The sequence below is a fragment of the Coffea arabica genome, chromosome 9c (assembly GCF_036785885.1).
Source record: "Coffea arabica cultivar ET-39 chromosome 9c, Coffea Arabica ET-39 HiFi, whole genome shotgun sequence".
NCBI lineage: Eukaryota > Viridiplantae > Streptophyta > Magnoliopsida > Gentianales > Rubiaceae > Coffea > Coffea arabica.
This window is the reverse complement of record NC_092326.1, coordinates 7,839,749-7,859,700: the sequence shown is the minus strand read 5'-3', so window position 1 is coordinate 7,859,700 and position 19,952 is coordinate 7,839,749. Positions and strand designations below refer to the sequence as shown.

Genomic DNA, 19,952 nt, shown 5'->3' with positions numbered 1-19,952 from the left:
ATTTTTAAAAATAAATAAAATAATAATTTTTCTTAACAAATAATAAAATATTAATGATATATATGTAATTTTACTATTAAAATAATATATATATATATATATATAATCGAGTTCGAGTCGGCTTGCGAGTTAATGAATTTAATATTTTTGAGTTCGAGTTTGAATTTGACTTGGTCAGCTCAAACTCGACTCGTGCTTGAACTTGAGCCACTTGCGATTGGTTTGATTCGTTTGCAACTCTAGTGCTGACGTTATTGAAAGAAATAAAAAGAGAGGGTGGATTAAAAAGTACAATTAATCAAAATCTAAGATTTGTCTAGCATTAGTTTAAAGTATAATAAAATGTGTATATCATTCAAGAATTGTGTTTTTGCGAAAGATGGATCCTGTAATAAGAATAGAAATTTATATTAGAAAATGAATGATATATGGATAGAAATGAATGTAGTCACATGTTTTATTCATTTCAAAATGAAATACTTATAAACATTATGCATTTGATTTGATAATCTTGTATGAAAGTGTAAACATTTTTCACACCAATCAATTTTTAGCACGAAAGCCAATATTGGTGGCTTAATTGACACTATTGAATATTTGTAGAGTTCATACTACAAAAGAATGTTCAGTGAAACTTGTTTTAATTAGAAATGAACTTGCTAAACCTTTTGAAGTATTTCAGTGGGGTCACTACTGTGTATACTTCGTTTTGTAACCAGTTGTTTTTCCCTTTGTAATCTTGCAAGTTTGGAATTTAGGTGCCGTTAAAATGCTTGTAGATGAAATTCGTCAATGGCGAAAGTAAGATACGTAGTCTTTTTTTTTTCTTCTCACTGTATTTAGTTTGTGTAGATGACAAATAAAAATGGGTTAGTGGTCATTAGTCTTGTGAATAATTATGAGCATAAATTACATTATGACAATAAGATGCGTAAAATTATGAAAATTATAGGGATTGTAATTCAAACGGGCTCCTAAATTTTGGATATATGATTTTCATAGTGATAAGTTTTTTAAATTATCAATTAGTTATTATTATTAGTTGTGTGTGTGGTGTTAGACGTGATTTGGAATTCGAAGATGTGATTTTGCAGGGTGATTATTATCCTTTTGTTTGCATGGGTGATTATTATCCTTTACTTAAAATTTTGGAGTTTTGATTTTGTGGGTTAGTGGGTCATTAGTTAATTAAAATTTTGAAATTTTGATTTTGTGGATTAATGGGTTATGCGAATTGGAAGTGAGAAGTGATAAGGAGAAGTAAAAAGGATTATTGAATCAAAATAAATCTAAAATTATATTAAAAAGGGAATTTAAATTTTTGATGTTTGTGGAGGCTCCTTATTGAAAACCTGTTTTCTAATACATATAAACTAGTGTGAATACTCGTGCTACACACGGTGCCGGTATTATTGAAAAAATGAAAATAAAAGGGTGAATTAAAAAATGTTAAAAAATTGTACCAACACAATTAAAATGTAATATCTGTCAAATAATAGTTTGAAATATGATAGAATGTGTATATCATTCAAAAAATGCATTTTTCAGAAGATAGATCCTGAAAAAATAATAAAAATTTATATTAGAAAATGAATGATATATGAATAAAAATGAATATAATTAAATGTTGTTAAAATGAAGTACTTACAAATATTATGCATTCGATTTGATAATCTTGCATGAATATACGAACACTCTTCACATCAATCAACTTTTAGTACGAAACCAAAATTGGTGATATAATTAATTCTATTGAATTTTGTGGAGTGCGTACTACAAATGAAAATGTATGATCTTTGCATGAATTGATTCGTTGGTTGAACAACCTATCACCATTGTCCAAAGAATTAAGTACATACGAAATTCAAAATTAGTGGAGCAACCTACCATCGTTATTAAAAAAAATGATAGGTGGCAACAAATGGACAAAATAAGAACAAGTTTTTTAAATATTCGGTATTTTGATGTGTTTTTATTCTTTTGTATTCGCGATTTTTAAGAGTTGTAAGATTAATAATATTATTGATTCGCAAATGTTGTATTGTTCGATTTGCAAGTCTTATTTGTATTCAAGATATTTTAGAGTTGTAAAATTAAACAATATTATTGATTTGAAAAATATTATAATTTATGTTTTGCAAGTCTATTTTATATTAATGATTTTTTTAGATTTGTAAGATTAAAATGATATTATTGATTTGATAAATTTTGTACTTTTTGATTTGCAAGTCTATTTCGTATGAATGATTTTGTAGAGTTGTAAAATTAAATAAAACTATTCAATTTAAAACTATTGTTTTTTTGGATTTGTCAATCTAAATATTTTTCTTTTTCTTTTTCTTGGGAGAAGGATATATTACCTTGTAAATCTGACCCTATGTTATAGATTAACCGATCACTAAGTAACCATTCAAATTGAGGAAGGGTATGGTTTGCTAAATTAGAAATGAATTGATTATTTGATCCATGAGCACCCTTAATTTGTGTACTTAAGATCATATTTAAAAAATATTAAATATAATTACATGAGAAAGGTATGAGAACATTATCAATTTGTTCTGCTGTAACTATGTTAGCAGGCACAACATCGTGCGTACCAATTTGTTCTGTTGTAACTATGTTAACAGGCACAACGTCTTGCATAGTAGGAACAAATGATCTTCAGATGAGTCTGCATAATTTTAATAATTCATAAACATTATATCATCAACAGTAAATATAGAAATAAAGTGTATAAATTACATTAATAGAGTTGAAAATGCAATGGTAATGGTTAATTATGTGTTAAAAATAAGCGAGAAACCTAGATCTTACCATCGTTATGGCCATCACATGGTGATGTTGGTGTGAGGGGAACTTCAATAATTACTGAGTCATTATGTATTCCATCTAATATTATGTCATGTAAACAGTTGATTTAGCAAGATAATGCAGCAAAAAGTATAATTGCAAGATGAGTTTGACAATATAAGAAACTTTATATTTTCCATGATCACGCTGGATCATTGGTGATATCGAGCTTGAGGAGAGGTAGAATTTTCATTTCTTTGATCTAGAAATGCATTAAAATATATATTAAACTAACAATCAATAGTTTTTGTATTTGTTTTAAATGTAATGATGTGATACATTGTATGAGAATTGTTAACCAAAGAAATACAATAGTTAAAGAAGAAATAGCATCAATGATCAAATATACAATTGTATTCTAATCAAAAGAAAATTAAGTACCAATAGAATTGTTGTTAACACCCACAGTTACTACAGTAATCCCTATATAAATATATTTTGGTACATGTAGTAATTTGAAATATATGGCTAAAACCACTAACATGCACGTGGCTAGTAGTTTGTTTTTGTATAGTATTGTCGGGGTATCTATTTTTGAAAAAATTAAATTTGAAAGGTTAAAAAATAAATTATGAAGGTTAACTAATATATTTCTTTTATTCCGTGTGTTGGAAATGAATTAGTTATATTAGTTGCATGGAAAAAGGTTAAAAATTTAAAAAGTACTATTTTAGTATCTAATCTATATTGTATTTATGTACCTTATCTAAATCCTTAACATATATTAAAAAATTTGAATAAAGCTCCAAAAAAAATATCTAAAGAAATACTAAAAGTACAGTAAGCATCAAATGTTACCCTTCCCTACCTCTCATGCAATACAGATAGATGTAAAAATATATTTCATTAATTTTTTATCCGGATAGAAACTATTCATTAATGTTTATGCTCAGACTTCAAGGACATATTCTTAACTATCGTTGGAATTATATGTTACATAAGAATATATGTTTGAAAGTTTTGAAAACTAAATATTGCAGCCTTAGGTGCAGAAGATATAAACAACAGGCAACGATTTAATCTTTAACTAAAATGAAAAAGTTTTACTTGATTGTAGTGTTTTAAAGGAGGGATTGATGTCTTCATAATCTGAGCTAAAGCGTCTTCTCGCTTCTTGAAGTGATAGGTAATAGGGAAGAAGTATGTATGTATACTCCTCGTAAAGTTGAACTATAACTATCAATAACATAATTAAATTTGGACGAAAATGCACTTAAAAAATTGCTGAATTTGTTACATATTCTTTTTCTTTTCTTCATATGCATTTTAAGATGCTAATATTTCCAATCATTATGTTTTCAACCACGCGTCAACCATTTTAAGTTATGAAAGCCGTCTGTTGTGTCAACCATGCATTTTCCTTTTTTAATGTTTTTCTTACTGTCTCGTTAGTTTCTACAGTTTTCTTATTAGATGATCAAACGTGGGGGAAATATGGGGAAAATGTGAGCATGATTATATGATTTGTAGTATATTCAAGAACTTGATACTCAAATCACCGATGAGGTAAAATTTGCCTAAATAAGCTTTACAGTGCCCTAATTCCTTGAAAAAAAAAACGCTAAATAGTCCTAATTGGCATCGCAAGTTACAGCAACGTGCCAGTGGCATCTAGGCATAATTTTTTTTGGTCAAAATCTAGTCCTAATTGGTTCTGCTGTTTCTTGATCATGTTGTATGCTCCCGAATTAAAATTGTATTAAAAATAGCATGTGAATGAGCATTTGTCTTTAATTAAGGAGTAAAAAGAATTTAAAATATAAATAAATACAAAAGTATAAAAAGGATTTAAAGTATAAATATATTTAATGATTTATGAAGTAGATTATGGGAAAGTTTTAAATTTTAAATTTGACCAGTGATAGGGTTGGTTATAACCCACTACTTGTCCCTTAACTTTTAGCTGCACTTTACCCCCTCAACTTTACATTTAGTTGCACATTTGTGATTTTTTTGAAACGTGATTGTAATTTGTAAAGCTCATTTGTAGGGGTGGTTATAGGGTTAGTTTGGTGATAAATATTTTTTAATTATAAAAATGTAACATTGTATTAAAATAGCATACAAATGAGCATTTGTCTTTAATTAAGGAGTAAAAAGAATTTAAAGTATAAATAACAAACTATAAACGGGTTATGAAGTAGATTGTGAAAATGTTTTAATTTTTAAATTTGACTGGTGATAGGGTTGGTTATAACACACTACTTTTTATGTATTAAAACAAATACAAAAATCTAGAAAAAAGAATGAGAAGTTTGAAAGTCATTGAGAGGGTCTTTGCTAAAAACCTCTCCTGCAATACATATAGATATAGATATAGATAGTGTGAATATCCATGCTACGCACAGTGCTGATATTATTGAAAGAAATTAAAAGAGAGTGTGAATTAAAAAAAGTAAAAAAATTCTACCAACATAATCAAAATCTAAGATTCGTATAACAATAGTTCAAAATATAATAAAATATATACATCATTTTAAGAACTGTGTTTTGATAATAATAGAAATTTATATTAGAAATTGAATGATATATGGATAGAAATGAATGTAATCACATATTTTATTAGATTTCAAAATAAAATAAAATATTTATAAATATTATGTATTCGATTTGATAATTTTATACGAAGGTGAAAATATTTTTCACACCAATCAACTTTTAGTACGAAATTCAATATTAGTGATTTAATCGACACTGTTGAATATTTGTGGAGTTCATACTACAAAGAATGTTCAATGAGATTTGTCTTTCTTGGAGTGAACTTGCTGAACCTAATTTTGAAATCTTTCAGTGATATTACTACAATGTAGGTTTTAGTTTGTGATTAGTTATTTTCGCCCTTACCTTCGTAACTAGTGTGAATACCCGTGCTACGCACGGTGCTGGCATTATTAAAAAAGTAAAAATAAAATGATGAATAAAAAAAGTTTAAAAATTGTACCAACATAATTAAAATGTAATATCTGTCTAACAATAGTTTGAAATATAATAGAATCTATATTTATATGTATTGAGGAAGGGATTTTTATTTGAGACCCTCTCAATGGCTTCTAAATTTCTCATTCTTTTTTCTAAATTTTTGTATTTATTTTAATACATAAAAAGTAGTGGATTATAATCAATCCTATCACCAATCAAATTTAAAATTTAAAACATTCCCACTATCTACTTCATAAACCGTTTATACTTTGTTATTTATACTTTAAATCCTTTTTACTCCTTAATTAAAAACAAATGCTCATTCGTATGCTATTTTAATACAATGTTACATTTTATAATTAAGAAATATTTATCCCCAAACTAACCCTATAACCACCCCTACAAATGAGCTTTGCAAATTACAATTACGTTTCAAAAAAATCACAAATGTGCAGCTACATGTAAAGTTGAGGGGGTAAAGTGCAACTAAATGTAAAGTTAAGGGGTTTACTATATTTAACTCAAAAAAAATCCCAAAAACGGAACAAGTAGTGGGTTATAGATTTTTGTATTTATTTTAATACATAAAAAGTAGTGGGTTATAACCAACCCTATCACCAATCAAATTTAAAATTTAAAACATTCCCACAATCTACTTCATAAACCGTTTATACTTTGTTATTTATATTTTAAATCTTTTTTACTCTTTTATTAAAGACAAATGCTCATTCGTATGCTATTTTAATACAATATTACATTTTTATAATTAAGAAATATTTATCCCCAAACTAACCCTATAACCACCCCTTCAAATGAGCTTTACAAATTACAATCACGTTTCAAAAAAATCACAAATGTGCAACTAAATGTAAAGTTGAGAGGGTAAAGTGCAGCTAAATGTAAAGTTAAGAGGTTTACTATATTTAACCCTAGAAAAAATCTTAAGAACGGAACAAGTAATGGGTTACAAATTTTTGTCTAGATTTTTGTATTTATTTTAATACATAAAGAGTAGTGGGTTATAACCAATTCTATTACCAATCAAATTTAAAATTTAAAACATTCCCATTAGGGATGGCAATGGGGGCGGGTGCCCGCCCCGCGGGGTAGAAATGGGGTGGGGGATGGGGCGGGGCGGGGGTAGGGGCGAAATATTTACCCCCGATATATATATATATATATATATATAAGATATTTGTCTAAAAGCCTTAGTGAAAATGTAAATACGAGAGCCTAATAGAACAAGAATTCTTTCTATGGCCTATGATATCGTTTATAAGCAGTTCCAACAACCATGAGTTTATTTTCCCCTTCATTTTGCTGATTTTCTCTTTTATGTTTTCCATTGATCTTTGCCTTTTGTTATTTATGGATTTTAACTGTTCTTGGTATTTTTGGTTAATGTCTGGGAATTCTTCCTCTCTCTCTCATTAGTTCTAAAAAATGCTTGGACATATGAGGAGAGTTTTGCTTTTCGTAAATTAATTTATTTACTCGCGGGGGACCACGGGGGAAACGGGACGGGGGATGGGGGGCAAGGGACGGGGGATGGGGCGGGGGACGGGGGACGGGGGGAGTTATTTGACAACGGGGCGGGGGTTCACCCCCGCCCCATTGCCATCCCTAATTCCCACTATCTACTTCATAAACCATTTATACTTTGTTATTTATACTTTAAATCCTTTTTACTTCTTAATTAAAAACAAATGCTCATTCATATGCTATTTTAATACAATGTTACATTTTATAATTAAGAAATATTTATCCCCAAACTAACCCTATAACCACCCTACAAATGAGCTTTGCATATTATAATTACGTTTCAAAAAAATCACAAATGTGCAGCTACATGTAAAGTTGAGGGGGTAAAGTGCAACTAAATGTAAAGTTAAGGGGTTTACTATATTTAACCCTAAAAAAAATCCCAAGAACGGAACAAGTAGTGAGTTATAGATTTTTTTATTTATTTTAATACATAAAAAGTAGTGGGTTATAACCAACCTTTTCACCAATCAAATTTAAAATTTAAAACATTCCCACTATCTATTTCATAAACCGTTTATACTTTGTTATTTATATTTTAAATCTTTTTTACTCTTTAATTAAAGACAAATGCTCATTCGTATGCTATGTTAATAGAATGTTACATTTTTATAATTAAGAAATATTTATACCTAAACTGACCCTATAACCACCCCTTCAAATAAGCTTTACAAATTACAATCACGTTTCAAAAAAATCATGAATATGCAACTAAAGGTAAAGTTGAGGGGGTAAAGTGCAGCTAAATTTAAAGTTAAGGGGTTTACTATATTTAACCCTAAAAAAAATTCCAAGAATGGAACAAATAGTGAGTTATAGATTTTTGTCTAGATTTTTGTATTTATCAAATCGAATGCATAATATTTGTAAGTATTTCATTTTAACAACATTCAATTACATTCATTTTTGTTCATATATCATTCATTTTTTAAAATAAATTTCTATTATTTTTTAGGATCTATCTTCCGAAAAAAGGCAGTTCTTGAATAATATGCACATTCTATTATATTTCAAACTATTGTTAGACAGATATTACATTTTAATTATGTTGGTACAATTTTTAAACTTTTTTTATTCATCATTTTATTTTTACTTTTTCAATAATGCCAGTACTGTGCGTAGCACGGGTATTCACACTAGTGTGCATATTATTCAAGAACTGCCTTTTTTCGGAAGATAGATCCTAAAAAAATAATAGAAATTTATTTTAGAAAATGAATGATATATGAACAAAAATGAATGTAATTGAATGTTGTTAAAATGAAATACTTACAAATATTATGCATTCGATTTGATAAATACAAAAATCTAAACAAAAATCTATAACTCACTACTTGTTCCGTTCTTGGAATTTTTTTTAGGGTTAAATATAGTAATCCCCTTAACTTTACATTTAGCTGCACTTTACCCCCTCAACTTTACGTTTAGTTACACATTTGTGATTTATTTGAAACGTGATTGTAATTTGCAAAACTCATTTATAGGGGTGGTTATAGGGTTAGTTTGGGGATAAATATTTCTTAATTATAAAAATATAATATTGTATTAAAATAGCATACGAATGAGCATTTGTCTTTAATTAAGGAGTAAACCGGATTTAAAGTATAAATAACAAAGTATAAACGGTTTACGAAGTAGATAGTGGGAATGTTTTAAATTTTAAATTTGATTGGTGATGGGGTTGGTTATAACCCACTACTCTTTATGTATTAAAATAAATACAAAAATCTAGACAAAAATCTATAACCCACTACTTGTTCGGTTCTTGAGATTTTTTCTAAGGTTAAATATAGTAAACCCCTTAACTTTACATTTAACAGCACTTTACCCCCTCAACTTTACATTTAGTTGCACATTTGTGATTTTTTTGAAACGTGATTGTAATTTGCAAAGCTCATTTGTAGGGGTGGTTATAGGGTTAGTTTGGCGATAAATATTTCTTAATTATAAAAATATAATATTGTATTAAAATATCATACGAATGGGCATTTGTCTTTAATTAAGAAGTAAAAAGGATTTAAAATATAAATAACAAAGTATAAACGGTTTAAGAAGTAGATAGTGGGAATGTTTTAAATTTTAAATTTGATTGGTGATAGGGTTGGTTATAACCCACTACTCTTTATATATTAAAATAAATACAAAAATCTAGACAAAAATCTATAACCCACTACTTATTCCATTCTTGAGATTTTTTATAGGGTTAAATATAGTAAACCCCTCAACTTTACATTTAGCTACACTTTACCCCCTCAACTTTACATTTAGTTGCACATTCATGATTTTTTTGAAACGTGATTGTAATTTGTAAAGCTCATTTGAAGGGGTGGTTATAGGGTTTGTTTAGGGATAAATATTTCTTAATTATAAAAATGTAATATTCTATTAAAATAGCATACGAATGAGCATTTGTCTTTAATTAAAGAGTAAAAAAGATTTAAAATATAAATAACAAAGTATAAACGGTTTATGAAGTAGATAGCGGGAATGTTTAAATTTTAAATTTGATTGGTGATAGAGTTGGTTATGACCCACTACTTTTTATGTATTAAAATAAATACAAAAATCTATAACCCACTACTTGTTCCGTTCTTGGGATCTTTTTTAGAGTTAAATATAGAAAACCCCTTAACTTTACATTTAATTGCACTTTACCCCCTCAACTTTACATGTAGCCGCACATTTGTGATTTTTTTGAAACGTAATTGTAATTTGCAAAGCTCATTTGTAGGGGTGGTTATAGGGTTAGTTTGGGGATAAATATTTCTTAATTATAAAATGTAACATTGTATTAAAATAGCATACGAATGAGCATTTGTTTTTAATTAAGGAGAAAAATGATTTAAAGTATAAATAACAAAGTATAAACGGTTTATGAAGTAGATAGTGGGAATATTTTAAATTTTAAATTTGATTGGTGATAGGGTTGAATATAATCCACTACTTTTTATGTATTAAAATAAATACAAAAATTTAGAAAAAAGAATGAAAAGTTTAGAAGCCATTGAGAGGGTCTCAAATAAAAACCCCTTTAGATATAGATTTGAGATTGGAACTCAGTTGAAATGCTTATAAGTAGGATGACACGCAGTCTTTTTTTTCCTCTCACTCTATTTGGTTTGTGTGGATGACAAATGAAAATGGATTAATATTGGTAGTTTAATTGACTATGTTGAATTTTGTAAAATTCATACTATAAAAGAATGTTCGGTGACATTTGTTTCTCCGATGCATGTGGAGGCTGCTTGTAAGAAACCTGCTTTCTAATATATATATATATAGATAAAGACTTTCGGGTTGCTCGCGCGCACGCTCCGCTTGGTAGTGCTAGACCGACCCAAAAACGGAGATCGCCGAGGACGCCTCATCATTTATTTCTTCATTTTTTCTGGTCAGAAAAAACCCAATTGAATCCCTAGACTTATTATTCCTTGAATTCTCAGAACCGGAGATCGCCGAGGAAGCCTCATTATTTATCTTCTTCATTTTTTTTCTGGTCAGAAAATTCCCAATTGAAGCCCCCAGACTATTATTCTTTGAATTCTATTTTTTTTTTCAATTTTTAGATTTATCATATTCATCTCTTTTCCCCAATAGCCATCAGTTCGACCTGGTCCATTTTTTTTCCCACCCAATCTTTTAGCCATTTAAACTCTAAAGACTTTTTCCCAAAAATTCTCTCTTAGCTTCAGATTTTTAGAAACCCGGATCCCATCTAAAAACTAGAGACAAAACCGAGAGAAAAATCTCACCCCGTCCATTAGCCATTTAAACTCTCAAAACCATTTCCTAAAAATTCTCTCTTAACCTCAGATTTTTAGAAACCCGGATCCCATCCGAAAACCAAGCGAGAAAACCGAGAGACAAAGATAAGAAAACATAAAAAAAAGGAAAAGAAGAGCAAACGACAGAGGGCGGAGGAAGTTGCCGCCATCGCGTTCATTGTCGCCGCAAACCCAACCACTACCACCGTGGAATCTGCTTGAAGGCACTGTAAAAATTCCTCAACTCTCTTGCTTCTACTATTTTATTTTGTGAAAATGCTACGTTATGTGTCTTCTTGCTCTTAAATTTCTGTGGTTGGTATTTGTTGAAATCTGAATTTCTTGTGACTGGGGTTGGACTAAATCTTATTTTTCTGCCAAAATACGCGCTGGATTAGTTCTTGATATATTAGAAAATGTTCAACTTCTGTCATGTCTATAATCTGTTTCTGGAAATGCTTAAGTGAAAATTTGAGCTATAGGTATGAATTTCCTGAATTTGGAGAGGATTGATTCCACCAGTCCAAAGCTGGTCGGAGTTTGGGATTTCACTGTCTGAGATTTCGCCGGTGAGCAGACCTCACCAACGTAAATGAGTCTAATCAAACCGAAAGCCTTGGTATTCACACTTGTTTGATTATTTTAAGGAGCTTGTAATTTTGTTCAAATTAGCTTATTTATTTGTCAAATCTAGTTTGAATCAGTATTTTTTATCAAGTTTGAATGTTATGAAACATGAAGGGTCGTTCAAGTTTGGTTTGTCTAGTTGACGAACCATGAAATTTAGTGTATAGAGTTTGTTTTGATGTTCGGGGAAGAAGAGGCAATGGTCCAATGTTGCCAGAGGCCGACGAATATTGACTGAAACAAAGATGAAAACGCAGCAATCCTGCTCTGTTCAGTCGAGAAGGAGAAGATTATTAAATTTTGAAATTGCAGCATTAGTCCTTAAAATTTTCTAGCTTTTGTAATTTTAGCCCAAAACTTATTTTAGGTTCTTTCAATTAGGTCCTTAGGATTAGATTAGGTGATTATTAGTTAATTAATGCTTCAATTTGTCGAGTTCAGTTCTAATTTATTTTGTTTTCTCTTTTTAAAAGTGATGTAAGGCATAGGTGCATGTAATCTTGTATTCCTTTTCTTTTCTTTTCTCTTCAGTTAATTACTTTTCATTTTTGCTATTATTATGGAATGAGATCGTGCGGGCCGTGAGCACATTGCTTCTAGGCTTTTCCTATGGAATCTTCGGAATTAATCTTTTGTTTACTTCACCTTATTGGTTATGCATGTTTTATGTGTTTAGATATTAATTACTTGCATGTTATGTGTTTAGTAATAGATTAATTCAACTTTGGCCTTAAACTTAGGAGAATAAAGTTAAACTCGCAACTAGTTTTGTTAGGTGTAGGGCGGTTCTTGAGGGTAAAACTTCAACATTTCCCCCTCACAAATATAGCTTCTGAACACATTTCTCTGATTTCGAAATTTCAAAAGGCCTAGAGTTGTCTAGTTAAAGGGTTTTAATGTGTTTTTTTCAAAATAAAACTTATCTTTTTTTTAGATGACTCGGTGCACCTAAACTCAATACCGAGTGGCAATTCAAAATTTTCAAAACCCCTTTTTCTAGGCTTTAATGAGCTCAAATCCGTCGCCTTTGCAAAGTCTTATCCACGCCCTTTTTCTTTTTATTTCCATATTTTAATTTTAAAAACAACCCAAAAATCATTTTAAATAAACTTTTATATTTTTATCTTTTTATTTGAAAATGAGGCGCAACAAAGATATCTGAAATTTATTTTCCTACTGATACTTGATGTGCCTCTTCACTTGAGTAGGTGCACCTAACTTCAATACTGAGTGATGACTCCAAATTCTTCAAAAACTCTTTTTCTAGACTTTAATGGGCCAAAATCTGTTGCCTTTACAAACTCCCATTTTAGGCCCTTTTTATTTTTATTTTCCATATTTTTATTTTAAAAAAGCCCAAAAATCATTTTAAACAGAAAACTTTTAGATTTTTATCTTTTTATTTAAAAAGATGTGGTGCGACAAAGATATTTGAAATTTATTTTCTCACTGATACTTGATATGCCTCTTCACTTGAGCAGGTGCCAAAGAACTTATACTTTTCAGGATTGCAGTAGTTGCTTGCAGTTATCATACTGTAATGATGAGGAACACTATTTGTACGACATTTATGATTTTTTTGCATTAACTTTGATTGTTTCATAACACTGTAGACATAAGCCTTTGTTCAATATGGCATCAGTTCTTGATAAAGTTTTACCCATTTGTACATCTGATCATGCAAATGAATGGGCTTCCAAGCGGAAGCTGTTTTTTCACAAATCTGTGAAAGTAGATGGAAATATCTGCTATTTCTTATTTTTTAATAATTAATGGAGGCTTAAAAGCGAGTAGCATGATTCTTTTTAGAAATTTGTCATGAAAAGATGATGTTATTCATATTATTTGGAGAATATGATCCTCCAATATTCATCTTGTGCAATCTTCTCCTCAATTTGACCAGATATAAATTCAATCAAGCATGTCACACTCCCAGATGAGCAACCTGCCTTAGAATATAGGATTAACTTTTTATGCATTGATAATGTAGTGATTTTTTCACTAGCAACCTTGGATGCATGTCACATGTGCATGATTTGAATTTCAAATTTGAATTCATGTTATGTGGCGATCTAAACCTGCTTGTGTAAAAAATCTTTTCAATGACAATGTATAAAAACATTATCCTAGAATATAACCTTTTTGTTTTCTATTTGATTAAATGTAGATGGGTGATGTAGCCAAGGACTTGACTGCTGGAACTGTTGGAGGGGCTGCACAGTTGATAGTTGGGCACCCATTTGACACTATCAAGGTGAAGCTTCAGAGCCAGCCACCTCCACTTCCTGGCCAGCCTCTCAGGTACTCAGGTGCCATGGATGCTGTCAGACAAACATTGGCAGCTGAAGGCCCAAGAGGTTTATACAAAGGTATGGGAGCTCCCCTCGCCACTGTTGCAGCCTTCAATGCAGTGCTCTTCACAGTAAGGGGTCAAATGGAGGCTCTGGTAAGATCTGAACCAGGTGCACCACTTTCTGTGAACCAGCAGGTTGTTTGTGGGGCAGGAGCTGGAGTTGCTGTGTCATTCCTTGCCTGCCCTACGGAATTGATAAAATGCAGGTTAGCCTCTTATTCTGAATCATTAGTTGTATAGTTCCAAAGCAATGTCTTTAAAGCATAAGCTTGTCAAGTAACATTTAAATTGCTTTTTGATTTGAATGTGGAGTTTCTATAGCAACAATTTATTTTCTGCTATTTTCTGTTTTCTGTTTCTATCTCCGGTTGTTTTTCCCAGTGTTTGCAGGAGAATTTTTTTAATTTGTGGGTGGGGTCTGGGCTCATAACTTTGCTGATCTTTGCTGGTTGTTGAAAACATTAAGCAGAGAGATAAACAAAAAGTGAAGGGCCTTGTACGGTGGTGGAAACTATATTAATTACTTTCAAACATTTTACTTCCTGCAACCATCCTATCATTTGTAAATGTAAAATCTGAGATATGCGGCAGTGCAGAAATTCTTTGCACAAGCCATTATAAATGTCCATCCTATGCACAACAAAAGCTAATAACTATAACATGTGCTGATGCTAAGTGTCTAGAAATGCTTTTAAATAATCTTTTGCACAACTAGTGCAGAAAATAACTAATTTTAGGAAGGATACTTGCAAATATTCTGTTTCAAAAATAGTCCCCCCGCCCCCCAAACAACAACAAAAAACCCCCCAAAAAAAAACCAAAAAAGAAAAAGAAAAAGAAAAAGGGCTGTTAGGATCTACCTATCTTTTGATTGGAGTAACTCCATTCATGCAGGTTGCAAGCTCAGAGTGCATTAGCAGGTTCTGGCTCGGCTGCTGTGGCAATCAAGTATGGAGGGCCAATTGATGTTGCCAGACATGTAGTGCAGTCCGCAGGTGTGACGGGTTTGTTCAAGGGTTTAGTTCCCACCTTGGCACGTGAAATACCAGGAAATGCTGTGATGTTTGGTGTTTATGAAGCAATTAAGCAGGTCCTTGCAGGAGGTCAAGACACTTCTATTTTAGGGCGAGGTTCTTTAATGTTGGCAGGAGGCTTAGCTGGTGGTTCCTTTTGGCTATCTGTCTATCCAACTGATGTTGTGAAGAGCGTAATTCAGGTTGATGAGTACAAAAACCCCAAGTACTCTGGAAGCTTTGATGCTTTTAGAAAGATCTTGGCATCAGAGGGGGTCAAAGGCCTGTATAAGGGTTTTGGACCTGCCATGGCACGAAGTGTTCCTGCAAATGCTGCTTGCTTCTTGGCATATGAGATGACGAGGGCTAGTTTAGGGTAATTGTTTCAATTGGTACCAAATCAAAGGGCTCAGGTGGATATCTGGCCATTCTTAACTTTCACCTTGAGACTATTCTTTTGGCATTTGCTGGAATTGATGTCCCAGAATTGTTAATATGTTGCTGTTAGTCAATTTTCTCTTCAAAAATCTCTGCATTTCACAATTATGAACTCTTCACTTGTATGGTTTTCACAGAGGGCCTGTACTAGAGGATCTCTACAGGAGTATCTTATACTCCACTGCTATAAAACTTGTGAATTTGAAGATGATAAAATGTGTCTGAGAATTGCATTAAAAAGCAGAGGACATGCGATTTAGGTATTGTCATTCACCAGGAAAAAGAACACCTTCTTTGCGTGTGACATCTAAGTTATTTTTTGGTTGTTAATGTTCTGCAGCTCTTCGAGGAATTAATATGGGCTTTGTAAGATACAATAGCTGTTATTGAATAGAATAACCTTCTCCACGTCGTTATGAAGCTGCCGAGCTGTGATCCCGAGAAGTGCTAGCATACCAAATCAATCATGGATGGTTGTATGGTCAAATATTCTGAGGTAGGGGTCGCTGGCTATCTTGTCAGGAGTTTGGCCATCAAGCCTACTGGCAAAATCTCTTTGCATGTTCACATGCTCAAGCTTATCAAGAGTAGCTATGTGCATCAGCTCTTCCGGCAGCATGCCTAATGATTTGCAGCTCCTGATTATCAAGGTGGAAATGCAGCTTTCTCCACCTTTATTTTAGCCAATTGATGTAGGTCTCTGAGCTCAAGGAGTTTCAATCGGTGAAAGCCGTTCCCGGAAATGACTAGCTGTTGTCCCTCATATGCAAATTCCATCTTGAGGAACGACAGCTGCCCCAATTGTTAGATAATTTTCAAAATTTGGTCATTTGTTTGTATGTTGGGGGTCAGTCTTAGGACCCGACGTAGAGGCCAACATATTCTGGATCTTATAATTCAATCAAGTTCGTGATGTTAGGCGCCTGACTTTGAATCTAGAATAAGAAGGCGCCCGACTTTGAATCCAACATAAGACTCATCATTGTTTGGTTTTTGCGATGATTAAAAGATGTTCAAGTTTATTATTTGGTACATTTTCATATGTTTGACGGTCAACTACCGTTCAAATGAAATCTAAACATTTAAAAACTATTTGAACACTTGCATTGGTGTTGAGGAACTTTTTGACCAACACAGTTGATGGAAAGTCACAGTGGAGCAAGTTTACAACTCTTTATCATTCTTAATTTCAACTCTATAAAGGTCTAGTAGGAATAATCACTACCGAAGATTATTTTCCTACAATTAGAATTCTCTGCAAAAGCACAACATGGTTCAAGTAGGTTTGTCTAACTTTGTGCAAGAATCAAAGGCAAACACTCTTCAAATTATTCTGAAGGATATTTGTCCAAGGCCTTTACATACTAAATTCTGGACAAATAAAGTCTAAAGAAAAGTGATCTCAAGTCACGATATGAAGTTTTTTTTGCATTATTTACTTTATAACTTTTAGCCATTTTTTCTTATATTATCCCTAACACTAACTTTTCTAGTATTGGCATTGGGTCATCCATGAGATCTATGGATCTCCAAGACAACCGAAAGAGATTTGGAGGAAATTTAGGAGGCAGCATTCTCAACTTCCCGAATAGTTTAAGCTCTATTACATGATGGAGCTTAGATAATCCAACTAGAGATGGTGACTTGCGTTCTTCAACACCATAAAGATGTAAAGTCTTTAGGGTTCCAACCTCACATAAATGCATGCATAGCTTATCTATCTCTGAGATGACATCTACTAAAATCCCCAGACTTGTCAAAGTTATGTTATTATGCATAATGTGATCAAAGTGTATGCATGCCTAACAAAGTCTGAAGATTCATCAATCCTTCAATCTTAAGTGACTTATCAAATCTTATATCAGACGCATATAGATGCCATAAACTTTCAAACTTCCAATTGAAATTTAAAACTTCCACTTGCAAATAGTTGAATATGTCAAGAGTTTGTAGGTTTCGCAAGCAACCTAGGGAATGAGGGAGCTATTTTATGACTGAGTCTCTAAGACTGAGGTACCTCAATAGCCTGACTTTACCAATTCCTTGTGGCAGGCATTCAATGCACAGATTCTCTAGGTCTAGTACCCTAAGCTTTGTGAAACATATAAAGCTAAGACTAACACTTCTTTCATATCTACAAACATTAAAATACAGAAGAGACCAGAGATGAGGTGTGGAATTCACAAAATATATGTGATCCTGAGAAAGAATATGAACAGCAAGGTACCTGGATTTAGCTGAAATTTCATCATCTCTTATGTCATGGATTTGAAAAAAATTTCATCCTTTGCCAATTTTTTTTTTTGGTCAAAACATCCTTTGCCTTTCTGATTGCCAAGTGTCATAATAAATCATGGATCCAACAGCTTTTTATCCTCTCATCAGTGGTCATTAGTGCCACCCGAACCATATTTCTGTTAAAAAGTTGTTCCACACCATATGATGCAGTTTCGTCCAGATTTTCTGCATCTCTTTTTTGAAACATTCCCTCTGCAATCCACATATGGATCAATTTGCGCATAGAAATCTCAGTATGTTCTGGAAACAAGCCCAAATACAAAAAGAAAAATTTTAGATTGGGAGAAAGGTCGGCATAACTTTATTCCAAAATTGTTGATACTCCTCCATTCTGGCCCCTCGATAAGTATGTGCTAATGTTGTTGAGTACTTTCTCCCATTCGCTCTTCATCTTTTTCTTGCTCAATAGCAGGCCACCTAAAACCGTTATGGCCAGTGGCAGACCAGCTCACCACCTTGCAATCTCTCTGCCTACATTTTTCGAATCCAAAGGACACCCATCATTAGCCCCATTACTGAAGGCCTTTTTGAGAAACAATTTCCAGCTATCTTCCTTGCCCAAAGCTTTCAGCTCATATGGGATGCTAAGACCATCCGCATGGAGAGGAATATTCGTATTGCGGCTTGTAAGTAACAATCTACTTGATCTACTAACATCAGGAAGGGCCCAAGCAAGACAATCCCACGCTTCCTTCTTCCATACATCATCAAGTACCACAAGATAACATTTTTCTTGTAGATCTTGATAGAGCCTTTGTTTCAAGTCTTGCTCTTCCATCTTTTCCAAAATTTCTAGCAGCGCGTTACTCATTGGATTCAATTGCTTTATGATTGATCTCAACATCTTTTTGTGATTGTAGCTTGAAGAGACACAGAGGCAAGCTCGACACTCAAAACTTGTCCACACATCAGCATGGTTGTAAACTTTTCTCGGTAGAGTTCTCTTGCCAACACCTCGCACACCAATGATTGAAACCACACGGCGGTTTTTGTCTTCTTTCAAAAGTTCTGCCACCAGGGATTTTTTGACCTTCTCGAAGCCCACAATATCCTTTTCCTCTCTAATTGGAGAGGATCGCCCGAGCCGTTGATGCTCTTCTCCATGTGTACTCATCCTCTCTCCCAAGATTTCTGATACCATACTTTTCATGGACAATATGCCAATTTGGTAACAAATTCCTTTATCGTTTATGCACTCAATTTACTGGCAACGATCTTGAAGAAGCGCTGAACTTCCCTGGGCTGAGCTGACCTGATGAGCTCGGCGTGCTGACGAGAAGAGCGTGTTCCAACTCTGCAAGACAAACAAGAAGAGATCTCTGGGGTGACGAACAGGGGAACCCCGATGTGGTCCCCGGAGTCACTCCGACGGTCAAGTTAGTCTCCCGGTGAACGGAGTTTACTAGGAGTAAAGCAGTTGGGAGTATTTTGCCAATAGTGAACGTACCTTATGCAGTTGGTGTGCGTTGCCATTTATACCCGTTCGAGAATCCGACCTCCGTACGTTTCGGCACCTGCTCGGGATAGTCTCAATCCCGCGCTGAGTGGGATTCTCCCCGCTCTCTGCGAGATTGTCCCCTGGAGCCCTTCGGAGCCCTAGCGGTGGTGTGTCCCAGGACGATTCCCATGAGCCTGGGATCCAGGCCCAGCTCAAGCCTCCCTGGGCTGCCACGTGTCTGGGTTCAGGACGGGGCCTCTGCACTAGCTTCCTAGATTAGGTAGGGTTTCCAAACAGACCTAATCTACACCTCTGCCACGTGGGAGACCGGCGTCACCCTGCTCTACCAGGGTCACCTCTGGTACAGTGCTGTCACTGAAAAGTTGCGCTCACGTCCTTTCGGCTGTTGCGTCTCTTCGGTTTCCGTATTGCTCTTAAATGCGTTCACATGGGGACGGTTCAAATTCAAGCAGCCGCTTCCTCCCATTTCATTCCCTATAAATAGGGATTTCCAGATTTCCTCCGACTCTATTTGCCATTTTCCTCTTTTCGTGTATTTTCTTACTCTCGGAATTTCCAGCGATAAGACCTCCGGCCCACAGTGCCCAGATTCCGGCTGTTCCTTCATTTTTTTCCATTCCGTTCACCAGTAAATCCTTTTCCTTCCTCCTTCCTCCTTCGCTCCCTTTACCCTTTGCCATCTTCTGCTT

At 33.2% G+C, this 19,952-nt stretch overlaps 1 protein-coding gene and 1 pseudogene across 2 annotated transcripts; one reads left to right on the top strand and one right to left on the bottom strand.

Moving 5' to 3' along the window:
• The first annotated feature begins 10,530 nt into the window (after window positions 1-10,530).
• LOC113708959 (mitochondrial carnitine/acylcarnitine carrier-like protein) lies at window positions 10,531-15,611 on the top strand. 2 transcript variants are annotated; one of them, XM_027231709.2, is made up of 3 exons: window positions 10,531-11,299; window positions 13,870-14,261; window positions 14,950-15,611. In XM_027231709.2, exons 2-3 carry the CDS (start codon window positions 13,870-13,872, stop codon window positions 15,446-15,448), a joined length of 891 nt encoding a protein of 296 aa, XP_027087510.1. In that variant the 5' UTR covers window positions 10,531-11,299; the 3' UTR covers window positions 15,449-15,611. The 2 variants fall into 2 exon arrangements, with proteins under 2 accessions (XP_027087510.1, XP_027087509.1); XM_027231708.2 differs by having other exon boundaries at window positions 10,532-11,304.
• Window positions 15,612-18,105: 2,494 nt separating this feature from the next.
• LOC113708354 (disease resistance protein RPP13-like) lies at window positions 18,106-18,945 on the bottom strand (annotated as a pseudogene).
• Window positions 18,946-19,952: the final 1,007 nt, after the last annotated feature.